The 24084-nt window shown below is 39.9% G+C and overlaps 1 protein-coding gene across 1 annotated transcript in view; it reads left to right on the top strand.

The window, feature by feature from the left end:
- The window catches only part of LOC139367462 (glutamate receptor, ionotropic, delta 1b), a 382576-nt gene extending 358956 nt beyond the window's left edge, over positions 1 to 23620 (top strand). Inside the window, exons 13-16 of the mRNA XM_071105674.1 lie at positions 13140 to 13335; positions 15907 to 16073; positions 18827 to 19067; positions 22991 to 23620. Of these exons, the coding sequence (XP_070961775.1) occupies positions 13140 to 13335; positions 15907 to 16073; positions 18827 to 19067; positions 22991 to 23422 (1036 nt within the window). The 3' untranslated portion in view covers positions 23423 to 23620. The remainder of the gene's footprint in view (positions 1 to 13139; positions 13336 to 15906; positions 16074 to 18826; positions 19068 to 22990) is intronic.
- Positions 23621 to 24084: the final 464 nt, after the last annotated feature.

Genomic DNA, 24084 nt, shown 5'->3' with positions numbered 1-24084 from the left:
TGTCATCTGCTATTGGGCAAGGGCATTATAGTAACTTTGCCCTATCCTCCACATTGTTCCTCAATTGAGTTGGTGAAAATTAAACTGTTCTTACAGTCCTATTGAGGCCATGGCAGTGTGGGGAAAAGATACAGCATTTCAAGTTTCCATTGAGGTAATCTTAAATAATTTAATGTTTGACCCAATGTTCTGTCCATATAATGCATACCCATTTAAATACTTTACAGTCATTCATTATATGAGACTTTAATATTTATAGTTCTGGAATACCGTAACACACATAACAGGGTTTAGTATTTAGGAAGATTCAGATTTTCAAGTAAATATCTACTCATATACAGTATACTAGCCAATAGAGACTGACAGGAAAGGTCAAAGAGCATATTTCAATAGACAACCTGACATGTGCTATTAGCTTTAATTCACTTGAATGAAGATAGTCAAATAGAAGTGTTTAATTTAAACCTATCGTGAATCCACTCACCACAAATGCTCTATTTAACACATCTAATGGTTGCCACTGAATCCCTTGAAGCGTCCGTCAGTTATGATCTACCTCAATTAAAGCTGACCAAAATGGAAACCAAGCATGTGGCTTTAACCTGTTTGGGATAGGTGGCAGTATTTTCACGTCCGGATGAAAAGCGTGCCCAAAGTAAACTGCCTGCTATTCAGGCCCAGAAGCTAGGATATGCATATAATTGGTAGATTTGAATAGAAAACACTCTAAAGTTTCTAAAACTGTTAAAATAGCTTGCTCCACGTTGATTTTATCTGCTATTGAATACAATATTTTCCGTCTTAAATTTGATCGATTATTTACATTTTAGGATACCTAAAGTTGGATTAGGAAAGTTGCTTGAAATGTTTGGACCAAGTTTACAGGTAACTTATTAGATCATTTGTAGTCATGTTGGGCAAGTTGGAACCGGTGTATTTCTGAATCCAACGTGCCAAATGAATGGACATTTTGGGGATATAAAGAAGGACTTTATCAAACAAAATGACCATTTGTGATGTTTCTGGGACATATTGGAATGCCAACAAAACATGATTTTCATACCTTAAGGGAACATTTCGGCATTTCGTGTATGATCAGTGAGAAAGTCCATATTGCAAATGTACGGTCCCTTACTAGACGTCCGAAAACATTTGTAAAATTCGCGGTCGGCGTCGGGCCGTGCGGTAGGGCCAGACCTACCGGGAAGTCATCAAATGAACTTTGTCGGACATTCGGTTTCCGTTTTATAAAATAAACAAGTTTTGGACCATTTTTCCGCTATCCCGGAAATTCCCACAAGAGGGCATACGGAATCATATGGCAATTTGGCAAAACATCACGAATCACGACGGGGCCTTATCTCGAAAACGGAAAATATTTCGAAGCCGAAACTTGGTGAGCGTAGGTTTGGCATAATGGGCAGTTGGCCCCGAACAAGATGGCGTCTAGGCCTCGACGGTTTTTGAGTTATGGCCGTTTTTCTGGGATTAAAGGTCCAAAATGGAAATAGAGAAATTATTTTTCCACTTCAGGTCAAAGTCAAGGAGCCTCCGGTGTCAATAAAAAAAGAACCAGCCATTTATCTATCGTCATTTAAGAGAAACGGAACAATGACAACTTGGCGATGGTCACAAATAGGCGTTTTTTTTTTTCAACGGTTACAGATCCAGTTGCAGGGTGTTCATACGAATCTTTTTAAAGTGTGCTGCGGAGCTCAGCGAGATTTCTGTGATTTTCTATGATTTTCTGAAATAACACACACATACTAAACCCTCCGTAAATAACTCAGTTCTTAACGTAAAGACTTAAAACTCAGGATTATGTAAAAGCATACCCCAATGAGGATATGTGGTGAATTATAGCTTCCTGTGCCAACCGGAAGTGCCTTAAATGGTGTCTCAGGGGCTGTTTCGAAGGGTTAAAAAAGTCAGATCTGTCCAAAACTTCATATATGTGATTAGGCAACCCCCATGAACTGTAAATCAGTCATTTTTCCCCAGAAAAATCAAAGGAAAAAAAAATCACACTAAAACACAAATTGGATGGAGGGACGTATTGGGGTGCGTAGAGACAGACAGTGGCTGCAATAGTTAGCTTTGTTGGAGCTAAAAAAGAACCGTCAGACCTAGAGTTCAGAAACTTTAGAAACCTGTTCTAGACCTCCGGTCGATGGTGCGTGGTGAGTTACGTGGCTCTAGACGGTTCTCGGACCGAGAAACAGCCTCGTACATTTGCAATACCTTCAATTCATTTTGACCATTACAAAAATGACGACGTTTAGAAAAGTCTCAGAGACGCAAGGCTAGGTGCATTGAAACCGGCTCGGCCCAAAGAGACGGACCCCAACGTTTCTGTCCGATAGCTCGTTCAAGGACCCCGTAGCAAGGCATGGAAAAAAGTGGATTTTCAGCACCAATTAGGGTTTTTCTCGGACGCCAAATGACCTATCGAGCCGAAACTCGGGATTCGGGGTCGCCTCACATAGGACTTCACATAATGTCCGAACTGGACCCGCAGCTAGAACGTAACTATGTGTTTTACCTTTTTATTATGTTTTAAACTAAAGGCGCTGTGAATTATGGGACTGCTCTGACATATGTGATAGTTGGCTTCTAAATGAGTAGGAAAAAGTGGGTTTGGTGTCATAATGACATCTAATTGACTGATGGACACTGACTTGCTAGTTGACTTTTGTGCATTTGCAATATGTTTAAACGGAGAGGGACCATCACCAAAATGGCATTCTGAAATCAACACAAAAAATGGCATCACCATAGTCTCCAGACTGTGCTGAGTTCAACGAGCTATCCCGCTTGACCGTAGCTCGCTCGGTCTAGGCGCAGCGACCATTAGAATAGTAGGCCCAAAATGAAGCCTGCCCCACAATGTCATTTGCTTTTGAGTGACAGTGAGAGAACCGTTAGGGTGAGAAGAAAAATTACACCACAGGAATGTTCCTAAGGTCCTCCCGATCCGTGCAAGCCTAACCTTGACCGTGTGGCATTAACCCTTAACAGTAAAACAGTGTTTTTTGATCTCACAGAATGCAGTGTCATCTCTCCCCATAGGAATACATTGCCTGCACCCCTAATTTCAACCTGAAGTCTATATGGGTTATGAATGCCGTATGAACCTGTCTTCGGTACCAGTCCATCAGGCCACTATGAGGTCTACCTGTGTTGATTCTAAGCTTCCTGGACCAACCGGAAGTGGTTAAAATGCCCCTAAAAGTGTTTACCCATACCCTGCCTGCAGTTTGATAGACATAGTGCATTCAACCCTGTGTAAATCAGTCAATTCTTAACGTAATGACTTAAAACTCAGGATTCTGTAACAGCATACCCCAATGAGGATATGTGTTGATTTGTAGCTTCCTGTGCCAACCGGAAGTGCCATAATTGGTGTCTCAGGGGCTGTTTCAAAGGGTTAAAAAAGTCAGATCTGTCCAAAACTTCATATATGTGATTAGGCAACCCCCATGAACTGTAAATCAGTCATTTTTCCCCAAAAAAATCAAAGGAAAAAAAAATCACACTAAAACACAACTTGGAAGGAGGGACGTATTGGGGTGCGTAGAGACAGACAGTGGCTGCAATAGTTAGCTTTGTTGGAGCTAAAAAAGAACCGTCAGACCTAGAGTTCCGAAAATTTAGAAACCTGTTCTAGACCTCCGGTCGATGGTGCGTGGTGAGTTACGTGGCTCTAGACGGTTCTCGGACCGAGAAACAGCCTCGTACATTTGCAATACCTTCAATTCATTTTGACCATCACGAAAATGACGACGTTTAGAAAAGTCTCAGAGACGCAAGGCTAGGTGCATTGAAACCGGCTCGGCCCATAGAGACGGACCCCAACGTTTCTGTCCGATAGCTCGTTCAAGGACCCCGTAGCAAGTCATGGAAAATAGTGGATTTTCAGCACCAATTAGGGTTTTTCTCGGACACCAAATGACCTATCGAGCCGAAACTCGGGATTCGGGGTCGCCTCAGCTAGGCCAACACATAACTTAAGAAATGGACCCGCAGCTAGAACGTAACTACGTGTTTTATGGTTTTTTTATGGTTTGAACCCAAGGCGTTGTGAATTTTGGGCCAGCTCTGAAGTATGTAATAGTTGGCTACTAAACGAGTTGGAAAAAGTGGGTTTGGTGTCAGTTTGTATCAGTTTGGTGTCAGAATGATATCTAATTGACTGATGGACTCTTGTCCACTTGACTCTTGTACATTTGCAATATGTTTAAACAGTGAGGTACCATCACCAAAAGCGACATTCTGAAATCAACCCTAACGAGCGATTGAGATCAACCAGAATCACTGCAAAGCCATCCCGAGTTCATCGGGCCAGTCAATTTCACATTCCTGCAGGATTTTTATAGCATGACCAATTCGTGATGGTACCTGCCCATTGAAACATATTGCAAATGCACAGTGACTTTGAAAAAGTAAGGAAACATAAACAAAAAAAATCCAAATTTTTTATTTTTGGGTGACCAGTTGCACGTGCATTTGCAATATGATTCTATAGTGAAAAAACATATTGCAAATGCACAGTGACTTTGAAAAAGTAAGGAAACATAAACAAAAAAAAATCCAAATGTTTTATTTTTGGGTGACCAGTTGCACGTGCATTTGCAATATGATTCTATAGTGAAAAAACATATTGCAAATGCACAGTGACTTTGAAAAAGTAAGGAAACATAAACAAAAAAAATCCAAAATTTTTATTTTTGGGTGACCAGTTGCACGTGCATTTGCAATATGATTCTATAGTGAAAAAACATATTGCAAATGCACAGTGACTTTGAAAAAGTAAGGAAACATAAACAAAAAAAATCCAAAATTTGTATTTTTGGGTGACCAGTTGCACGTGCATTTGCAATATGATTCTATAGTGAAAAAACATATTGCAAATGCACAGTGACTTTGAAAAAGTAAGGAAACATAAACAAAAAAAATCTAAAAAAAATTTTGGGGGGTGACCAGTTGCACGTGCATTTGCAATATGATTCTATAGTGAAAAAACATATTGCAAATGCACAGTGACTTTGAAAAAGTAAGGAAACATAAACAATTTTTTTTTATTTTTAGGTGACCAGTTGCACGTGCATTTGCAATATGATTCTATAGTGAAAAAACATCACCAAAAGCGACATTCTGAAATCAACCCAAACGAGCCATTGAGATGACCCAGAATCACTGCAAAGCCATCCCGAGTTCATCGGGGTAGTCAATTTCACATTCCTGCAGGATTTTTATAGCATGACCAATTCGTGATGGTACCTGCCCATTGAAACATATTGCAAATGCACAGTGACTTTGAAAAAGTAAGGAAACATAGAATCAAATTCTTTTTTTTGGGGTTACCAGTTGCACATTTCAGATCACCAGTTGCACATTTCAGATCACCAGTTGCACATTTCAGATCACCAGTTGCACGGAGGAAAATCGTTACTTTTGACTTTGACTTTTGACTTCCTATGACATCATATTGCAAATGGACAAAACATATGCCTTATGCACAAGTAAAGCAAAAACAAATTATGATAATACAAGTTGACAAAGGTATAGTTTGCGCAAAGTATAGTTTGAATTTTGAGCATGACAAATTCGTGATGGTAAAACATATTGCAAATGCACAGTGACTTTGAAAAAGTAAGGAAACATAAACAAATGGACATAATGAAATCATCTTTTTTTTTTCCCGGTTACCAGTTGCACGCGCATTTGCAATATGATTCTATAGTGAAAAAACATCACCAAATGGACATGATGAAATCAACACAACGAGTGATGGAAATGAACAACTATCACTGCCCGGCCGTCCCGAGTTCATCAGTTCAGTCAATTTTGGCCCCCAAAAAAATTGACTTTTGACTTTGACTTTTGACTTCCTATGAAATCATATTGCAAATGGACAAATCATATTCCTTATGCACAAGTAAAAAAAAAAATTATGATAATAACATTTTACAAAAGTATATTCATACACTTCTTACACATGATTAATTGTCTTAAAATCGAAACAATTTCGAAAAACGGTCCAGAAAGCACTTTTTTTAGTTTTTAAAGTTTTTAAAAAAAATCAAATTTTCGACTTTTGACATCCTATTAAATCATATTGCAAATGGACAAAACATATGCCTTATGCACAAGTAAAAAAAAAAAAAAAAAATTATGATAATAAAATACGAATAAAGTATGTTGATACAGTTCTTATACGTGTGTAATTGACACAAAATTCGAAAGAATTTTGAAAAACGGTCCAGAAAGCACTTTTTTAAGGGTGTGTGAAGTTTTTTATAAAATTTTGACATTTTTGACTTTTGACTTTTGACTTCCTATGAAATCATATTCCAAATGGAGAAAACATATGCCTTATGCACAAGTAAAAAAAAAAAAAAATGATAATAAAGTATGACTAAAGTATGTTGATAAAGTTCTTATACATGTGTAATTGACATAAAAATTGAAAGAATTTTGAAAAACGGTCCAGAAAGCACTTTTTTAAGGATGTGTGAAGTTTTTTACCAAATTTTGACATTTTTGACTTTTGACTTTTGACTTCCTATGAAATCATATTGCAAATGGACAAAACATATGCCTTATGCGCATGTAATTAAAAAAAAAAAAAATTGATATCAAAATTGGACAAAAGTATATTCATACAGTTCTTACACATGTGTAATTGACAAAAAAAACGAAAGAATTTCGAAAAAAGGCCCAGAAAGCACTTTTTTAAGGGGTGAAAAGTTTTTTTTGACTTTTGACTTCCTATGAAATCATATTGCAAATGGACAAATCATATTCCTTATGCACAAGTAAAAAAAAAAATTATGATAATAACATTTTGCAAAAGTATATTCATACACTTCTTACACATGATTAATTGTCTTAAAATCGAAACAATTTCGAAAAACGGTCCAGAAAGCACTTTTTTTAGTTTTTAAAGTTTTTAAAAAAAATCAAATTTTCGACTTTTGACATCCTATTAAATCATATTGCAAATGGACAAAACATATGCCTTATGCACAAGTAAAAAAAATAAAATAAATTATGATAATAAAATACGAATAAAGTATGTTGATACAGTTCTTATACGTGTGTAATTGACACAAAATTCGAAAGAATTTTGAAAAACGGTCCAGAAAGCACTTTTTTAAGGGTGTGTGAAGTTTTTTATAAAATTTTGACATTTTTGACTTTTGACTTTTGACTTCCTATGAAATCATATTCCAAATGGAGAAAACATATGCCTTATGCACAAGTAAAAAAAAAAAAAAATGATAATAAAGTATGACTAAAGTATGTTGATAAAGTTCTTATACATGTGTAATTGACATAAAAATTGAAAGAATTTTGAAAAACGGTCCAGAAAGCACTTTTTTAAGGATGTGTGAAGTTTTTTACCAAATTTTGACATTTTTGACTTTTGACTTTTGACTTCCTATGAAATCATATTGCAAATGGACAAAACATATGCCTTATGCGCATGTAATTAAAAAAAAAAAAATTGATATCAAAATTGGACAAAAGTATATTCATACAGTTCTTACACATGTGTAATTGACAAAAAAACCGAAAGAATTTCGAAAAAAGGCCCAGAAAGCACTTTTTTAAGGGGTGAAAAGTTTCTGAAAAAAATATCCTATTTTCAAAATTTTTCTTTTGGATGTTGACTTGGGTTGCATTTCCAATATGAAAAACCACCGGTGGAGCGCACTCGCCCCCTGTTGGATTTTTGAGGTGTTACAATTGGCAATTGCCATATGGCATTTGCCATATACTTTGCACGAATCAACGCCGCTTTGGGTGGTATTGGACATCGTGTACATGGTTTGTCCAATGCCAATATCTTGCCATTCATTTTTGTACAATTCAGGGGGGTATTCCCTTACAAAGGTAAGGCATGAATTATATAGTTATTTCTGACTTTCGTGTCGCACCTGCTTGGTTGAAATATGATTTTCATGTGTTTGTATGATGGGGCGCTGTCCTCAGATAATCGCATGGTTTGCTTTCGCCGTAAAGTGTTTCGGAAATCTGACACGGTGGCTGGATTAACAAGAAGTTATGCTTTATTTTAGTGTATTGCACTTGTGATTTTATGAAAGTTAAATATTTCTAATAATTTAATTTGAATTTTGCACTCTGCAATTTCACCGGATGTTGTCAAAACGTTCCAATAGCGGAACGTCTAGCCATAACAGGATTTAATCAGGTATGATATAGCAGCTATCAATCAAATCAAATCAAGCTTTATTTATAGAGCACATTTCAGACATGGAATGCAATGCAATGTTCTTTACAGGAATAATAATAATAAAAACAATGAAATAAAAGCTGAAATATTTACTACACAGCAAACACAAGATAAAAAACAAACTGAACAACTGAAAAGCACCCCAAGGAAAAGTAAAAATGTGTTTTAAGTTATCTTTTAAATATGTCCACGGGTTTGGCCCCCCTCAGGTTCTCTGGCAGGCTGTTCCTGAGGCTGGGGGCATAATAACTAATGGATGCCTCTCCGTGCATCTTGGTCCTAGGCTTTAGGATAATTAAAAGGCCAGTGCCAGAGGACCTGAGGGACCTACTGGGTACATAAGTTAAAAACATCTGACATGTATTGGGGTGCACAATCATGGATTGATTAACAAAACAAAAAAACAATTAATTCTAAAACTCACAGGCAGCCAGTGCAGACACCTTATTAAAACCGGTGTAGTGTGTGAAATACATAACTGTTATTGTATGCACTGCTCACTGGGAACTTGTCATTACATAGATAGACTGCTGAGTGCTGTGGTGACTGTCCCAGAGATAGCCATGTGTCATTGCTGACATATCCTTGAACCGAAGTACAATTCAGTCGCCATGCCACCAGCTTTTCATTACTCTAGAACGTTTTAGGAAACGATGTAACAAAGAACATGATCTAAACAGTTGCCGGCAATGAATAGCTTAATTACAGTGCCTTCGGAAAGTATTCAGACCACTTGACCTTTTCCACATGTTGCAGCCTTGTTTTAAAATGGATTAAATTGTTGTTTTTTTCTCATCAATCTACACACAATACCCAATAATGAACAGGAAAAACAGAGATTTTTGTCTAATTTATATAAACTTATATAAACTCCACCCCCCCCACCCCCCCCGGACATATTCCATTTACATTCGGCATAGAGTATTCTTGAGTATGTCACTACAAGCTTGGCAAACCAGTATTTGGGGAGTTTCAGATCCTCTCCAGCTCTGTCAGGTTGGATGAGGAGTGTTGTTATTTTCAGGTCTCGCTAGAGATGTTCGATCGGGTTCAAGTCTGGGTTCTGGCTAGTCCACTCAAGGACATTCAGAGACTTGTCCCGAAGCCACCCCCGCATTGTCTTAACTGCGTGCTTAGGGTCATTGTCCTGTTGGAAGGTGAACCTTTTCCCCAGTCTGAGATCCTGAGTGCGCTGGAGCAGGTTTTCATCAAGGATCACTCAATAATTTGCTCCATTCATCTTTGTCTTGATCCTGACTAGTGTCTCAGTCCCTAACTTTGAAAAACATCCCCACAACATGATGCTGCCACAACCATAATTCACAGTAGGGTTGGTGCCAGGTTTCCTCCAGACGTGACGCTTGACATTCAGGCCACAGAGTTCAATCTTGGTTTCATCAAACCAGAAAATCTTGTTGCTCATGGTCTGAGAGTCTTCAGGTGCCTTTTGGCAAATCCCGAGCGGGCTGTCATGTGCCTTTAACTGAGGAGTGGCTTCCGTCTGGCCACTCTACCATAAAGGCTTGATTGGTGGAGTGCTGCAGAGATGGTTGTCCTTCTGAAAGGTTCTCCCATCTCCACAGAGGAACTCTAGAGCTCTGTCAGAGTGACCATCGGATTCTTGCTAACCTCCCTGACCAAGGCACTTCTACCCTGATTGCTCAGTTTGGCTGGGCGGCCAGCTCTAGGAAGAGTCTTGGTGGTTCCAAACTTCATCCATTTAAGAATGATGGAGGCCACTGTGTTCTTGGGGAACTTCAATGCTGCAGAAATATTTTGGTAGCCTTCTCCAGAGCTGTGCCTTCAATTCCTTCAACCTCATTGCTTCCTTTTTGCTCTGACATACACTGTCAACTGTGGGACCTTATATAGACAGTTGTGTGCCTTTCCAAATCATGTCCAATCCATTGAAATTAACATAAGTGGATGCAAATAACGTTGTTGAAATACCACAAGGATGATCAAAGGAAACAGGATGCACCTGAGCTCAATTTAGAGTCCCATAGCAAAGGGTCTGAATACTTATGTAACTAAGGTATTTCTGTTTTTTATTTGTAATTTGTCATTTGCAAAATATTTATATTTTTTTGCTTTGTCATTATGGGTTATTGTGTGTAGATTGATGAGGATTTGTATTATTATATTATAATAAGTCTGTAATGTAACAAAATGTGAAATAAGTCTAGGGGTCTGAATACTTTCTAAAGGCATAGTAAATCACACACTCAAATCAGACACCTTTAAAGGCATCACAATGCTTCTCACAAGGCTTCGAGTTATGTCCAATCTCCTTGCGAGCTCAGTGAATACTCCCTTTGGTTGACAAATTAATTTAGAATTGTTAGCACTCTTTTATAAAAACTGATTATGAAGTATGTTTTGACATTGCCTGTCACCTTATAGAAAATCAACTATAAGAAAGGTGTGGGTGTAGATTGCTCTACAGGATAATGTAAGTATCAGGATAAAGTAAGACCCAGACCGTGTCAAAGTAACAATGTATATTACAGCAACGGGACGGCAAGCAGGCTCAGGGTCAGGTCAGGCAGAGGTCGGAAATACAGATAGGGGCAAAGGTATGTCAGGCAGGCTCAAAGTCAGGGGCAGGCAGAGTGGTCAGGCAGGTGGGTTAAGGGTCAGGACAAGCAAGTGTCAAAAACCAGGAGGGCGAGAAAAAGAGAGGCTGGGAAAAGACAGGACAAACAGAAAACACAGGTATTTAATTTATCCGTTATTTTACCAGATAAGTTGACTGAGAACACGTTCTCATTTACATCAACAACCTGGGGAATAGTTACAGGTGAGAGGAATGAGCCAAATGTAAACTGGGGATTATTAGGTGACTGCTATGGTTTGAGGGACAGATTAGGAATTTAGCCAGGACACCAGAGTTAACACCCCTACGACAAGTGCCATGGGATCTTTAATGACTTCAGAGAGCCAGGACAACCGTTTAACGTCCCATACGAAAGACAGCACCGTCCCCAATCACTGCCCTGGGGCATTGGGATATTTTCTTAGACCAGAAGAAAGAATGCCTTCTACTGGCCTTCCAACACCACCTGGTCTCCCATCCAGGGACTGACCAGGACTAACCCTGCGTAGCTTCAGAAGCAAGCCAGCAGTGGTATGCAGGGTGGTATTCTGGTGAATAAGTACACTGGGGATAATGGGGAAAATGGGTGACAACTGGAGGGGGGTGGAGACAAGCAGAAAGACATGTGAAACAGATTCGGGCGTGACAGTAAGATAATTAAAGTTCTAGACACTCCTTGATTGTTCTGTAAGTTTAGTGTTGCTAATTTCTTCATTACATAAAGCTGTTTTTCTCACTCGTTTTCAGAACTGAGCTGTGTGTAAATTGTTTGTTGCTTTTTTGTGATACACTGATCTGATCCAGCACAAAAGCAATTAATTTCTTTAAGAGTAGGTTTTGATTAAAAGTCAGACTTCCCCACCTTTAATGTTAATGTTAAAACAATGTCCCTTTACTTCTCCTCTTAAATTATTTCCTGTGCTTCCTCTGGTGTTAACTAGCTAATAAGCAAACAACTCATCAGCATCATTACTTCCTGTCTAGAGACATTTTTTCCCCTGGACTGTTTATACGTTATGACACAGCGAGTGTCTAAACAGAGCACTGCTATGTAACAGCTGGCCCACCTGCCAGTTTGGAGCTGTCTCACTGTGAGCATACATCTGACATCCAAATAAGCCTATCCTCAATTTACACTGTTACAAAATAGATTTGTTGTCCCCCATGATAAAATCGGGGAGAGACTGTGGATCGGTCTCCATCTGTCTGTTTGTTTGTATTATAGTCATATGCGATATCTCAGACAGCACTGGCCCAATTTTGATGAGACTTGGGTCTTGCCATACAGATCCGGCATTTACAAAATTACACTGATTGGCCCAAGGAATGAGCTATAGTAATTGACTGAAATTTCTGAGTCACACCAGAGAGGAAGAGTCGTAGTGAGAGGGATAACTGGGCCCAAAATCTGTCTTCTCCAGGAGGTAGCGATTTTTCTGCTCACCGAGCAAGGAGTTTTTGTATGATGGTCAATGAGAAAGTATAACATTTTGATGAAGGAAATGTTTAAAAAAATTATATTTCATAGTCATCATTTCCAGGACCACTCCAACATCAGATCTAATATACGTTTCAGAATGATTAGGTTATTACAAGTGTACTGACATAAATAGGACACGTGACATCCCGGCAACTTTCAGAAAAAACACTTTATATCGGAATTGTGCCTGTTGTTCACAAGCGTATTTGCCCACTCATTTATCTTGCCTCCTCCGACTGCCTTGCAGTCTGAGTACCAGTATCTTTACCTAACATTCCACTCTTTTCTACTCTTTGTCATTGCCAAAGAGTCTTAGGCAAGTGATATGGAGTACAGGGAGTGGATTAGTTAAGAGACTGGTACCCAGGCTAACTGTCTTCCATTTTTTTAAGACATTTATTTTCATTGTTAGAGCGGCCACTTGAAGATCTGGTCAATATAATGTATAATCTTTGGTCACGCGATAACAGAAATGTGTAAAATACATATCTCAATAGCCCAATGGGGGGGGCGCGCCATCATTCGTGAGGTATGCCATGTTTGCTATTGCCTTAAGTTAACTCGTTTCTTTGAAATATGTCAATTCAGGAAATCAAGTTAAGTTGACAAAATCTACTATTACATTGGTAACATTTTGAGTAGAGTAACTCATCTTTCTAAATTGAACACCCATGTACAAATTACACCCATGTAAAAAGTACCCAAAGTACACTTAACAGTGTACTTTACTGTACACACAATATCTGTCTTGTTATACATTTGACTTGATGTATTTCTCTGTGTTCTTCCCTCTGTCTCTACAGGACATTCCAGGACCTGTCCAGGCAGATGGACGTGTCCTACGGCACCGTGAGAGACTCAGCCGTCTACGACTACTTCAAGAACAAGGGCACCAACCCTCTGGAGCAGGACAGCACATTCGCAGAGCTGTGGAGGACCATCAGTAAGAACAACGGCCATGATTACTCTGTGTCCAGTCCCTCAGAGGGCATCCGCAAGGTAGGTTGACAAAGACAAGGCAGGTATATGCCAATACAGAGAGGATTCCTGAGTACAGGCTGGCAATCACTTTAGGTCGTTTTGCTTAGCTACTGTGGATTTCGACGAAAAGAGAAAACAGTATAATATTGTCGTTTCATAGTCATTTCACAGTATGGAGTCATACTGTTCTCGCTCAATTCTGCGCCTGTAGTTCCACAATATTTCAAACCAATTAGATAGGCAAATTCAACATTGTCTTTGACGATCTGTCAGTCTGGAAAAACTGCAAGTGCTGTTTTGTGACATTTGTACCAATTACACTGGTTAATCTCATAAACGGCCTGTAATAAATAGCTAAGGAAGAACAGCACTAGCACTTTGCCTACCCATATGCTGGGAAGTACTATGACATATGTCTTCGAATTCGGTCTGTGTTCACATTTGAATTAGCATTCTTGCATTGTCTTTTCTTTTCTCCAATGCAAGTCCATTTCAATTAGCTACCAGCAGCTATTCTGACAATCTAGAGGAGGGAAACAGAGGTGCCGTATAAAGACATTTAGTCTTTATACTGCAGAACAAAGGCTTTTTTTCTCAAACTCAGCCAACTGAGCCTTTTAGCAGCACGGCAGATGTATTTGTGTTTGTCAACAGACAATGTCTGCCTTTGTAGCAGTGTGTTTCTGGGTCAGTCCATTGAGGACTCACAAAAGGAGAGAGTGCTGTAAGGAGGTAGCAATTATGTGGAGACAACATCAAAACACACATCACCTTCTGTTTCTGAGTTAAAAGGTTTTTGTATCAAAAGCGCAAGTTAACAAATAGCCCAGTCTACAATGAGAATCAACCTAGAAAAGAAACCTACACAGTAAATGGATGGAAGTGCGTCTGTTTTACCAAGGTACTGCATATTCATTAGAGTCCTACAGCTTCATGGAATTGGGATACTATGTTCACAGTCGTTCCCACATAAAATACATTCGGAAAGTGTTAAGACCCCTTGCCTTTTCCCAAATTGTTTTACATTACAGGCTTAGTCTAAAAATGTATTAAATAAATGTTTTTCCTCATCAATCTACACACAATAGCCCAAAAATGACAAAGTGAAAACAGGTTTTTAGATTTTTGTTGCGTATGTATTAAAGCAGAAATAATTAGTTTACATAAGGTTTCAGACCTTTTGCCATGAGACTCTAAATAAAACTCAGATGCATCCTGTTTCCATTGATCATCCTTGAGATGTTTCTACAACTTCATTGGAGTCCACCTGTGTTAAATTCAATTGACTGGACATGATTTGGAAAGGCACACACCTGTCTATATAATGTCCCACAGTTGACAGTGCATGTCAGAGCAAAAACCAAGCCATGAGGGCAAAGGAATTGTCTGTAGAGCTCTGATACAGGATTGTGTTGAGGCACAGATCTGGGGAAGGGTACCAAAACATTTCTACAGCATTGAAGGTTCCCAAGAACACAGTGGCCTCCATCATTCTTAAAATAAGGAGTTTGGAAACACCAAGACTCTTCCTAGAGCTGGTCGACTGATCAAACTGTTCAATCAGGGGTGAAGGGCCTTGGTCAGGGAGGTGACCAAGAACCTGATGGTCACTCTGACAGAACTCCAGTTCCTCTGTGGAGACAACCATCTCTATAGCACTCCAACAATAAGGCCTTTATGGTAGAATTAAGTCACTCCTCTGTAAAAGGCACATGACAGCCCGCTTGGAGTTTTCCAAAAGGCACCTGAAGACTCTCAAACCATAAGAAACAAGAAGCTCTGGTCTGAAGAAATCAAGATTGAACTATTTGGCCTGAATGCCAAGAGTCAAGTTTGAAAGAAACCTGGAACCATCCCTATGGTTAAGCCTGGTGGTGGCAGAATCATGTTGTGGGGATGTTTTTCAGTGGCAGGGACTGGGAGACTAGTCAGGATCAAGGAAAGATGAAGTACAGAGAGATCCTTGATGAAAACCTGCTCCAGAGCGCTCAGGACCTCAGACTGGGGTGAAGGTTCACCTTCCATCAGGACAATGGCCCTAAGCACACAGCCAAGACAATGCAGGAGTGGCAGCTTCTCTGAATGTCCTTGAGTGGCCCAGCCAGAGCCAAGACTTGAACCCGATCGAACCCGAGCGAAGTTCCCCATCCAATGGGAGAAACTCCCCAAATACAGGTGTGCCAAGCCTGTAGCATCATACCCAAGAAGACTCATGGCTGGAATCGCTGCCAAATGTGCTTCAACAAAGTTTTGAGTAAAGGGTCTGAATCAAATGAGTTTTATATTTAATACATTTGCAAACAATTCTAAAAACCTGTTTTTTCTTTGTCATTATGGGGTATTGTGTGTAGATGGATGAGGGGGAAAAAACAATTTAATTAATTTTAGAATAAAGCTGTAACATAACAAAATGTGGAAAAAGTCAAGGGATCTGATTACCTTTCCGAAGGCACTGTATCGGCCTTCTCCAGACTTCACATTGACATTTATCATCCTTTAGGTTCTATCATGGAAAACAATGTTATTCTATAGGCAGCTTGTATAGCATCTGGATCATTAGCAGGGTCATTGATTGTCATTCCTCTTCAGGCGAAGAAGGGCCCGTATGCCTTCCTGTGGGACATGGCTGTGGTGGAGTATGCCGCGCTGACGGACGATGACTGCACCATCACCGTCACAGGAAACAGCATGAGCAGCAAAGGCTACGGCATCGCCATGCAGCATGGGAGTCCCTACAGAGACCTCTTCTCCCAGAAGTGAGCAACGCCACCAACCTCATTATACACCATCTATATTGTAACGACCCTGGCGTTGATAAGCATTATTATTGCTCCCCCAAAGGGAACTAGCTTTCTTAGAGCAGAGGTAACATGTCCGGCTTTGGAAAATCGATTCTAGCCTCTAAACCTCGTGCTACTCCCTCGTTTCATTACAATGTTTATGCATTAATGATATACCAACGCTTTATCATCAGTTCTATTCAGTATCTTCTTCTCCTCACCTCTCATCACCTCATCTCTTCCTTCCACCCCTTTTTGGAAATAAATAAGTCTTAAGTGCATATGGTTTAACGCACACCTACTTTGATTCCTAATTACTTTCTCTGCTTCATAAAAGTCATAAACATAATCACTGATGGTTGACAGCGCCTGAGGTAATTGAAGGCCGTAATTGGCTGAGAGGTCATTCGGTGGTTATACTCATCCATTTTAGGGGGAGTTTGATGAGGAAATGAAAGGCCCACTAAGACAATGTTTTTATAAATTCACTTTGTAATAAAAACACTAGTCAAAATGCTTTTAATAATAAAGGTTAGGACCCAGCTAGCACATAATGTTCTGAGAAACATATGCTTCTTAGAGCTTGGTTGTCCTATGGATATTTTGCATACAACCTTACTGCAACTTTATTGGAATGGTGCAGAATAGTTGCTTGGCTTTGCTTGGCTTTCTGTTGTCAGGACGTTTTAAAAATTGTTCAGTTTACCCATCAGGAAACGTATGGCTTTGTTCCCACAACCAAGGTTGAAACCAAAAACATACTTTCCAGCAACTTCCATGGAACCGAATGTGTTAGCTGGGGAGTTACTACAGTTCTGTCATTCACAGTTACTTAATGCACAATTTTAATGCCCTTCTAATGCTGTTTCCCCATGAAATTAAATATTACCAGATGTATACATTGCAGCACAGTTAGAATGTGGTCATATAATGCTATTCTTTTTTATTACTTCTCACTAAACCAGCCTTGAGGAGCCACGTGATGTGTTTGATTTACAGAGTAGGGGATCACTGCAACTTATCCTTAAAGGAAAGTTGAACATTTTTACTATAAGTCCGGGTTACAGTCATGAACACTTTTTATGTTCCAGCTGAGTTAGAGGAATTATTCAATATGAGTTAACATGATTCTGCTAATTATTTCCATGAAAATAGTTAATGATTCAGATTTGAACGAAATACCTAGGCAATGTCTTCAAATCTTAACAACATTTGAAAATCTTTGGTCTTTTAGTTGCAGTTTTGTCTCCTTTGTATTATCCATTGCAAATTGATCCCATTGCGAAGATAACAGAAGCCGGCAGATTTTACATGCTGATTGTCTAAATCTCTCCATAATCACATGTAACTAATTAGGACTGTGTATTGGCCAAGGATATTGGCCAAGCATATCCCCAAAATGAATCCCAAAATCCCTGAGTCTTGACTACATTCCCACATATCTTGTATTGATTCTTCTCACGTATAACAGTTCCGTGAAAACAACCGAAAATGTTTAGTCACACTATCTTTTAGTTAAGAAATCTAACTCTGTTCAACTCAGTGAAAATATATAGTTTCTGTTGTTTGAGTGCTATCCCAACTTCACAACCAGAAAGATCTTCCGTTCTAGTGACTAAAACGCTTAGGATAGGGACAATGATCTTCTACAAAGCAGAACCAGTGTCAGCCAGCTAGTCATGCTTAGATCAGATTTGATCTGGGGCTCATGGAAGCCACACATTTGATAAATCACCAGAGGTCAATGTGTTGGAACACTTAAATCCTCTCCAATCTTTCCGAGGTGTTCTTCATCAGGGCCCTTCTGAGTGCACACTTAGTATGCAGGGCCATAGCAGGGGAAGACCGGGGTCAGAGCTTAAGCAATGAGGTCCTTCCATGGAAGATCTCCTATAATGCTTATCCCCACTGAACTGAACACTGTCCCCCGTCTCTACTCATAATGGCCTGGATGAATATCCGCCTGGGAAATCCTGGGCTAACAGAAATAGTGGTGGTGGTGGTGGGATGGTAATGTGCTTTGAGGACAGCTGGGATGCTTAGGGGGTAATAACGGGCTGAACCAGGATGTCATCTCCTCTACAGAGACGGATTCATCTTACTTGCTACCGTCCCTTGTCCCATCATCATCATCATCCATTCTCCTCCCTCCATCCCTCCCTCAGCGCCCTCGTCCATCCATAACCTTACAAATTCGCCATGTGCTCCTTTTCATCTCAGAAATGACTGTTTGCCCACAGGGGCGGTACTCTGATAACGGTCTTTCCCTCCTCGCCACGGCTCCTTTTCTTTTAATTAAGCAGTTCTTCATTCTTGTTTTATTTTGGATTTCATTTGTGTCAGTGAAGGACTACAAAAGCTGACATTTAATGAAGTTTACTGTGGGGGTTTAATTCACTGCGCAAGCATAATTCAACAAATCACTAAAACACTATGCTGTGGGAATGGTCACAAATTAATGCTTTAATCTGCAGAAGATACAGCAGGTCTATTTTTCATTGTTACTTTAGTGACATGATAGCATACAAATGGTAATTATAATGCAACTAGGGTCCCAGAGTCCTTATTCCTATAATCCTTTGTTTAGCAGCCTTCAAACTTAGTACAACAGCCTGTTTTCAGGAAAGCTTCCTCTGCTGTTGTACTAAGTTTGAAGGCTGTTACAGAAAGGATTTTAGAAATAAGGACTTTAGGACCCTCTTACACCCAGATATTTCCCCTTAATGCAGGATCCTGGAGCTGCAGGAGAAAGGAGACCTGGACATCCTGAAGCAGAAGTGGTGGCCTCGTATGGGCCGCTGCGACCTCAACAGCCATTCCAACGCCACGCCCGATGGGCGGTCCCTGAAACTACACAGCTTCGCAGGGGTTTTCTGCGTCCTGGCTGCAGGACTGCTGCTGGCCTGCCTGGTTGCTGGCCTGGAGATGTGGTGGAACAGCAACCGCTGCGGGCAAGAGCAGCCCAAAGAGGTGACCGAGCACAGAGCCCGGAGGACAGGGCAACAGGGGGAGGACACTACCGCACTCTACTTTAAGAATCTACAGTAGCTGCAGACCACCATTTAGTGGAGCTACTGAACACACAGTTGTAGATTGTGCTCAGATTGAAATACAATTTGGTCCCCCCTATCTATCACCTTCCCATTCTCTGAAACCAAATCCATCTGTTTTTGTATGGCATACGTACCTCACACAGCTCACAGATGAAGACAAATCCCCTTTATCATTTTCTTACTCTAATATTTCCATCTGGATTATTGGTATTTTTCAAAACTCTTTGAATTTGAACATATTCATTGATGTATGTTAATCACATCAATAAACCCTTTAGCTGCCTTCAGGATAACACATTTCTGAGAAGACGTCAGTATCGATTTTGTTTTAAGTTCCCCGTAAAATTAGTATTCCTGAAATAATCAAAACCCATTGATTACCAAGACAGCTTCCTTACCCTGAACTGAAAACACATTCACACTGCCTACCACAGAGAACACTTTTCATTGATTCTTGTTACACTTTCACCAGATAAGTGCCTGCTAAGCTGATTTACACTGATTACACCTTATGCATCAATGCCAGTTCCCTTTAAGCCTTTCGTATGAGTTTAATCCACTCAAGTTACTGCGATGATGTCAACATGATGTAAACCAACATAGAGATCTTATTAAATTACTATTCTAATTCAATGTCTATCAAGACCTCTCGCATGAGTGACTCTCCCGTGCATATAACATGAGACAAGTTAAGGCTTGACATGGATCTCTAAACTAAAGTTTGAGCAGAAACTGGACGCTTGCATGCGTCACCCCACAGCAATAAGAGCCACTGTATCTGTCCAACCCAGTCCATAATTAAGCAATAAGGCACAGGGGGTTGTGGTATTTGGCCAATATAACACGGCAAAGGTCCGTTCTTCTGCACGACGCAATGCGGAGTGCCTGGATACAGCCCTTAGCCATGGTATATTGGCCATATACCACAAACCCCCGAGGTGCCTTATTGCTATTGTAAACTGGTTACCAACGTAATTAGAACAGTACAAATAATGTTTTGTCATACCCGTAGTATACGGTCTGATATACCATGGCTTTCATCCAATCAGCATTCAGGGCGCGAACCACCCAGTTTATAATCCCTAGTAATTCACTGTGTGACATCTTATTGCTATTATATGTCAATGTGGACATCCATCCGTTCTTATTCTTGACTGTTCTATGATCTCGTGCAGGTTACTAAGGATTACAGACTGGCAAGGGTTTCTGGTCCATTGACATATAATGAGATTACCACTGCTTCATCGGAAGGGAGGAAGGACATTTGGACAGAGAGAGAAAGAGACTGGGATGAAGCAGAAGCTATTGACACAGGTCAGAATAGAGCTCCTAAGATCTGATTTGTGCTGCTGCATTAAAGGGGCACTCTGCTCTGTCTGACTGGGCTTGGGGGGCCATCTTGATCTAAAACTCCACAACACCATCTTTCCCATCATTGGCAATCCTCCTATTTTCTTATTCTGTTCCTTCTGCTTTTTTGGTTAGTTTTTTTTCCGTAATGGTTGGATGCATGACGAGGGCCTCGCCTAGAAACATTGTATGGGGAATAAGATACATTTAATTCAGTGACATTTTCTATGAACTACCTCATTATGACGCTTTATTGTGCCTTATACTATAGACAGTGCGTTATAACAGTTGTTATAAGCAGTGCAGAACTCGGATAACGGCCTTTGTAAATGCATACATATCTCTAAATGTGTTCGTAAAGTTTGACGCAGTTGGTGTGTAGAATGTGTTACAGATACAGAGATCAGCCACAATACCACAATTACAAACAACCACAATACAGGACCTACGGAGGACATTTTGAAAACAGCTTACTCAAGCCTATATAAGTAATTCAAACAATGTCAGGCTCACCATGGATGGATAGAGTGGTTTTATAGTTTTGTTATAAGAGTTGTTTCTGCATTACCAAAGCTTTCACACCGTAGAGCATGGTGTTATTTCCTCTCAATTTAAATCAACACACTCTTATTAAAACACCGGTGCGGGGGTTTAATTTGAGGCAGCTATTTGTTTAGGCGTGCCGCCAATGCAGCGAGATTATAAACATATTTTAATGAGGAGCCAGTCTGCTAAAACAATAGCCTTGGCTGAGATGTTTTAATTAGCTTTGGGAGTTTTTTATGATACTGGATTGATACTGCCGTAAATTAATTCCTATAATCGACGTCTCTGTTGATAAAGTATTCAGAACAGATCATATCAAGATACATATTTGTACATTCCGGGAAGGTTCAAACTGATGTGGGAAACACTATTGTTGTCTGGAATCTAATGTGTCAAGATGGATTAAGTGGCTTAGTAATGTTTCGGATCTCCTCTAGAAGACTTTGTTTTCTATTTTTAGTTGGGAGGCTGTGGTTGAATGTGCTTCTGACAGGCAGTTGGTATTGACAAGAGGAAGAGTAGTCGATGCGCTGTAGAATCACAGTGGCGTTTAGTTACGCTGTTTGACGCAACACTGATCTCATCGAAAGTTCGTGTCTTAAATTATTCAACTCCAACACATACAGTCTGGCAGTATGAGAGGAGTAAATGTTTTTTTAAAGTATTTCTGCATCTATGTTGCCAAACAACATCCATTATAATTGCATAGTATTTCCAGTGCATTAGGTTAGTCTCCAAAATTGCATGTAGGCTTGTTCCTAATCTCCAATATCAAATAAAGATGATTGAAATATAGGACTTCTTCATTTCCCAGTGTGCAATATAATCAAATATTTTTTCATGTGTAGATCATGTAGTAGATGAGCATAGAATAACAAGTCATCACCCATCATCGTAGATTCACATTTCTGACTATGTCATCATTCCAAAACATGTATTATTTTCATTGGTTGTGCTTGTCCTCCATATGTAGAAGCTTAACCTCTGCAATGTATTGTGTTGTATATGTGCTGCACATAGGGATCAACGTGGATGTTGTCTTCATATTCAGTAATTGAACTAATATAATCGTCTTGTCAGACCACTACTGGAGCCAAGCTGCACCTGCCGACAAAGTAGCCTAAGGTAGCCACCAAGTGCAAGGATTCTTCTCCTGATTGACTAGTGATTCCTGCTACCATAAAGCTTCTTGTCCTCTATCTAGATGTGCCGATGTAACATATTTTGTCAGCAAATAATATATACTTATTTTTTTAAATAACACTGTAGAAGCCCATGTATACATGTTTGGGCATCTTAATGGGACACCAATATATTACCTCAACTTTGCAACAATATACTGTAGCGTCAGAAATTAGTTGTACATGTATGACCATCTCAATAAGGCACTGAATATAATACTTCAACTTGACATTGTACTATATTTCCTGTAGCATCAGCAATGCGTTGTTCCTTTATAACCGTCTTCATGTGGCATGTAATATGTTACATTGCACTTACCGTAGCCTCAGAAATGCCTCATATCCTTAGGTTACTTTTCCTGTCCACAAATGCTTGAGTGGGTTCACAGAAGCCTAAGGTTGCATGGCAACCTAGAAAAGTCAGTAGAGGTCAGGATATGGTTTGGCTCCAGTATTGGTGTTGTCTGTCAAAGATTTGACACCCCTTACTAAACATCAAACTGTCTATGTCCACTGGCCAAGTTTGATTTCAAGGTGCACATTCTATACAACTGTAATTGAGTCACCTCAATTCCAATTGGGCACTTACAATGAACAAGCATGTTGAGTGAAACAATCAAAGAGGCTTGGGAAACAAACCACCTCAAAAAAAACTAAGGAAGGGAGAGTGGAAGTAAATGTTTGGAGCTGGTGAAAAGCCTGTGGAACAGCCCATCTCAGCCTCTGTGTCTCTCCCTCCCCGTCTCTCTCTCTCACACTCTAGGACAAGGAGGTGAATCTGGAACAGGTGCATCGGCGTATGAACAGTCTTATGGACGAGGACATGGCGCACAAGCAGATCCCCGGCCCGTCTATCGAGATCTCTGCGCTGGACATCGGCAGCATGCAGCCCAGCCAGCAGCTGGAGTCTGTGCGGGACTACCCGGGCACGGGCCTGTCTGTGAGCGCCTATCTCCCAGGGGAGGGTCATGGGGGGGGCCTGGGTCGGACACTAGCTCAGGGCCCTGGCAGCACCCTCCCCCACCACCCCCTCAGCAGCTCCACCATCCCCTCCATTCAGTGCAAACACAGAGCTCCCAACGGGGGGCTGTTCCGACAGAGTCCCGCCAAGACGCCCATGCCAATGTCATATCAGGGAGTTCCCGGAGGACCCATCCCAGAAGCCATTGAGTCCACCCACAGTACATCCATCTAATGGTGCCATCTCAATGTCACATGTCCTTCCCCTCACCTGATATTCTGGGGGATTGTTGAAAAATATATGAAGAAAAAAAAATATGAAAAGTCTACAAACGAGAAAAATAAGAGATTTTTATTACCTGTTGAACAACCAACGTCGTCGAAAGAACAGAAAGTTTTACTTGTATATATTTGTAAATACTGAGAGAACGAAGTGAAGTAAAAGTGTATTTTGAATATTCTCAATTTTTGAAGTTGAGTTACAAATAAAAAAAACAAGATAAAAAAAATGATATTAAAAAAAACGACTGTTTGAATGGCTTTGTAAATTTTGTTCTATATGAATAATGACGCAAATTCATTGTGATTGTTTTCTAAGTGCCGAAATAAAAGATGTCTCTCCACAGTTCATTCTTAGATGGCCATGCACCATAGAGACATAATGTAGAACACCAACTGTTATGTACCACTGTAACAACAACCATATCTATAGAGCAGTATCAGAGGAGAATATTCCCAACAGAGGGATTCATTTTGTTTGTAAGGCATATACATTTTTCAAGGTGTTTTTGTTTTCCTACTTTAAAGTCTTAGAGAATCATTGATAAAGACTGAAACTGAAGTAATTGTCTCTTATGAGTTCTACATATTTTTGAAATGGAAGGTATTTCATAGAGC

Source organism: Oncorhynchus clarkii, chromosome 16 (genome assembly GCF_045791955.1).
Source record: "Oncorhynchus clarkii lewisi isolate Uvic-CL-2024 chromosome 16, UVic_Ocla_1.0, whole genome shotgun sequence".
Classification (NCBI taxonomy): domain Eukaryota; kingdom Metazoa; phylum Chordata; class Actinopteri; order Salmoniformes; family Salmonidae; genus Oncorhynchus; species Oncorhynchus clarkii.
The sequence above is the reverse complement of the archived record's forward strand: the minus strand, read 5'-3'. Positions and strand labels throughout refer to the sequence as shown.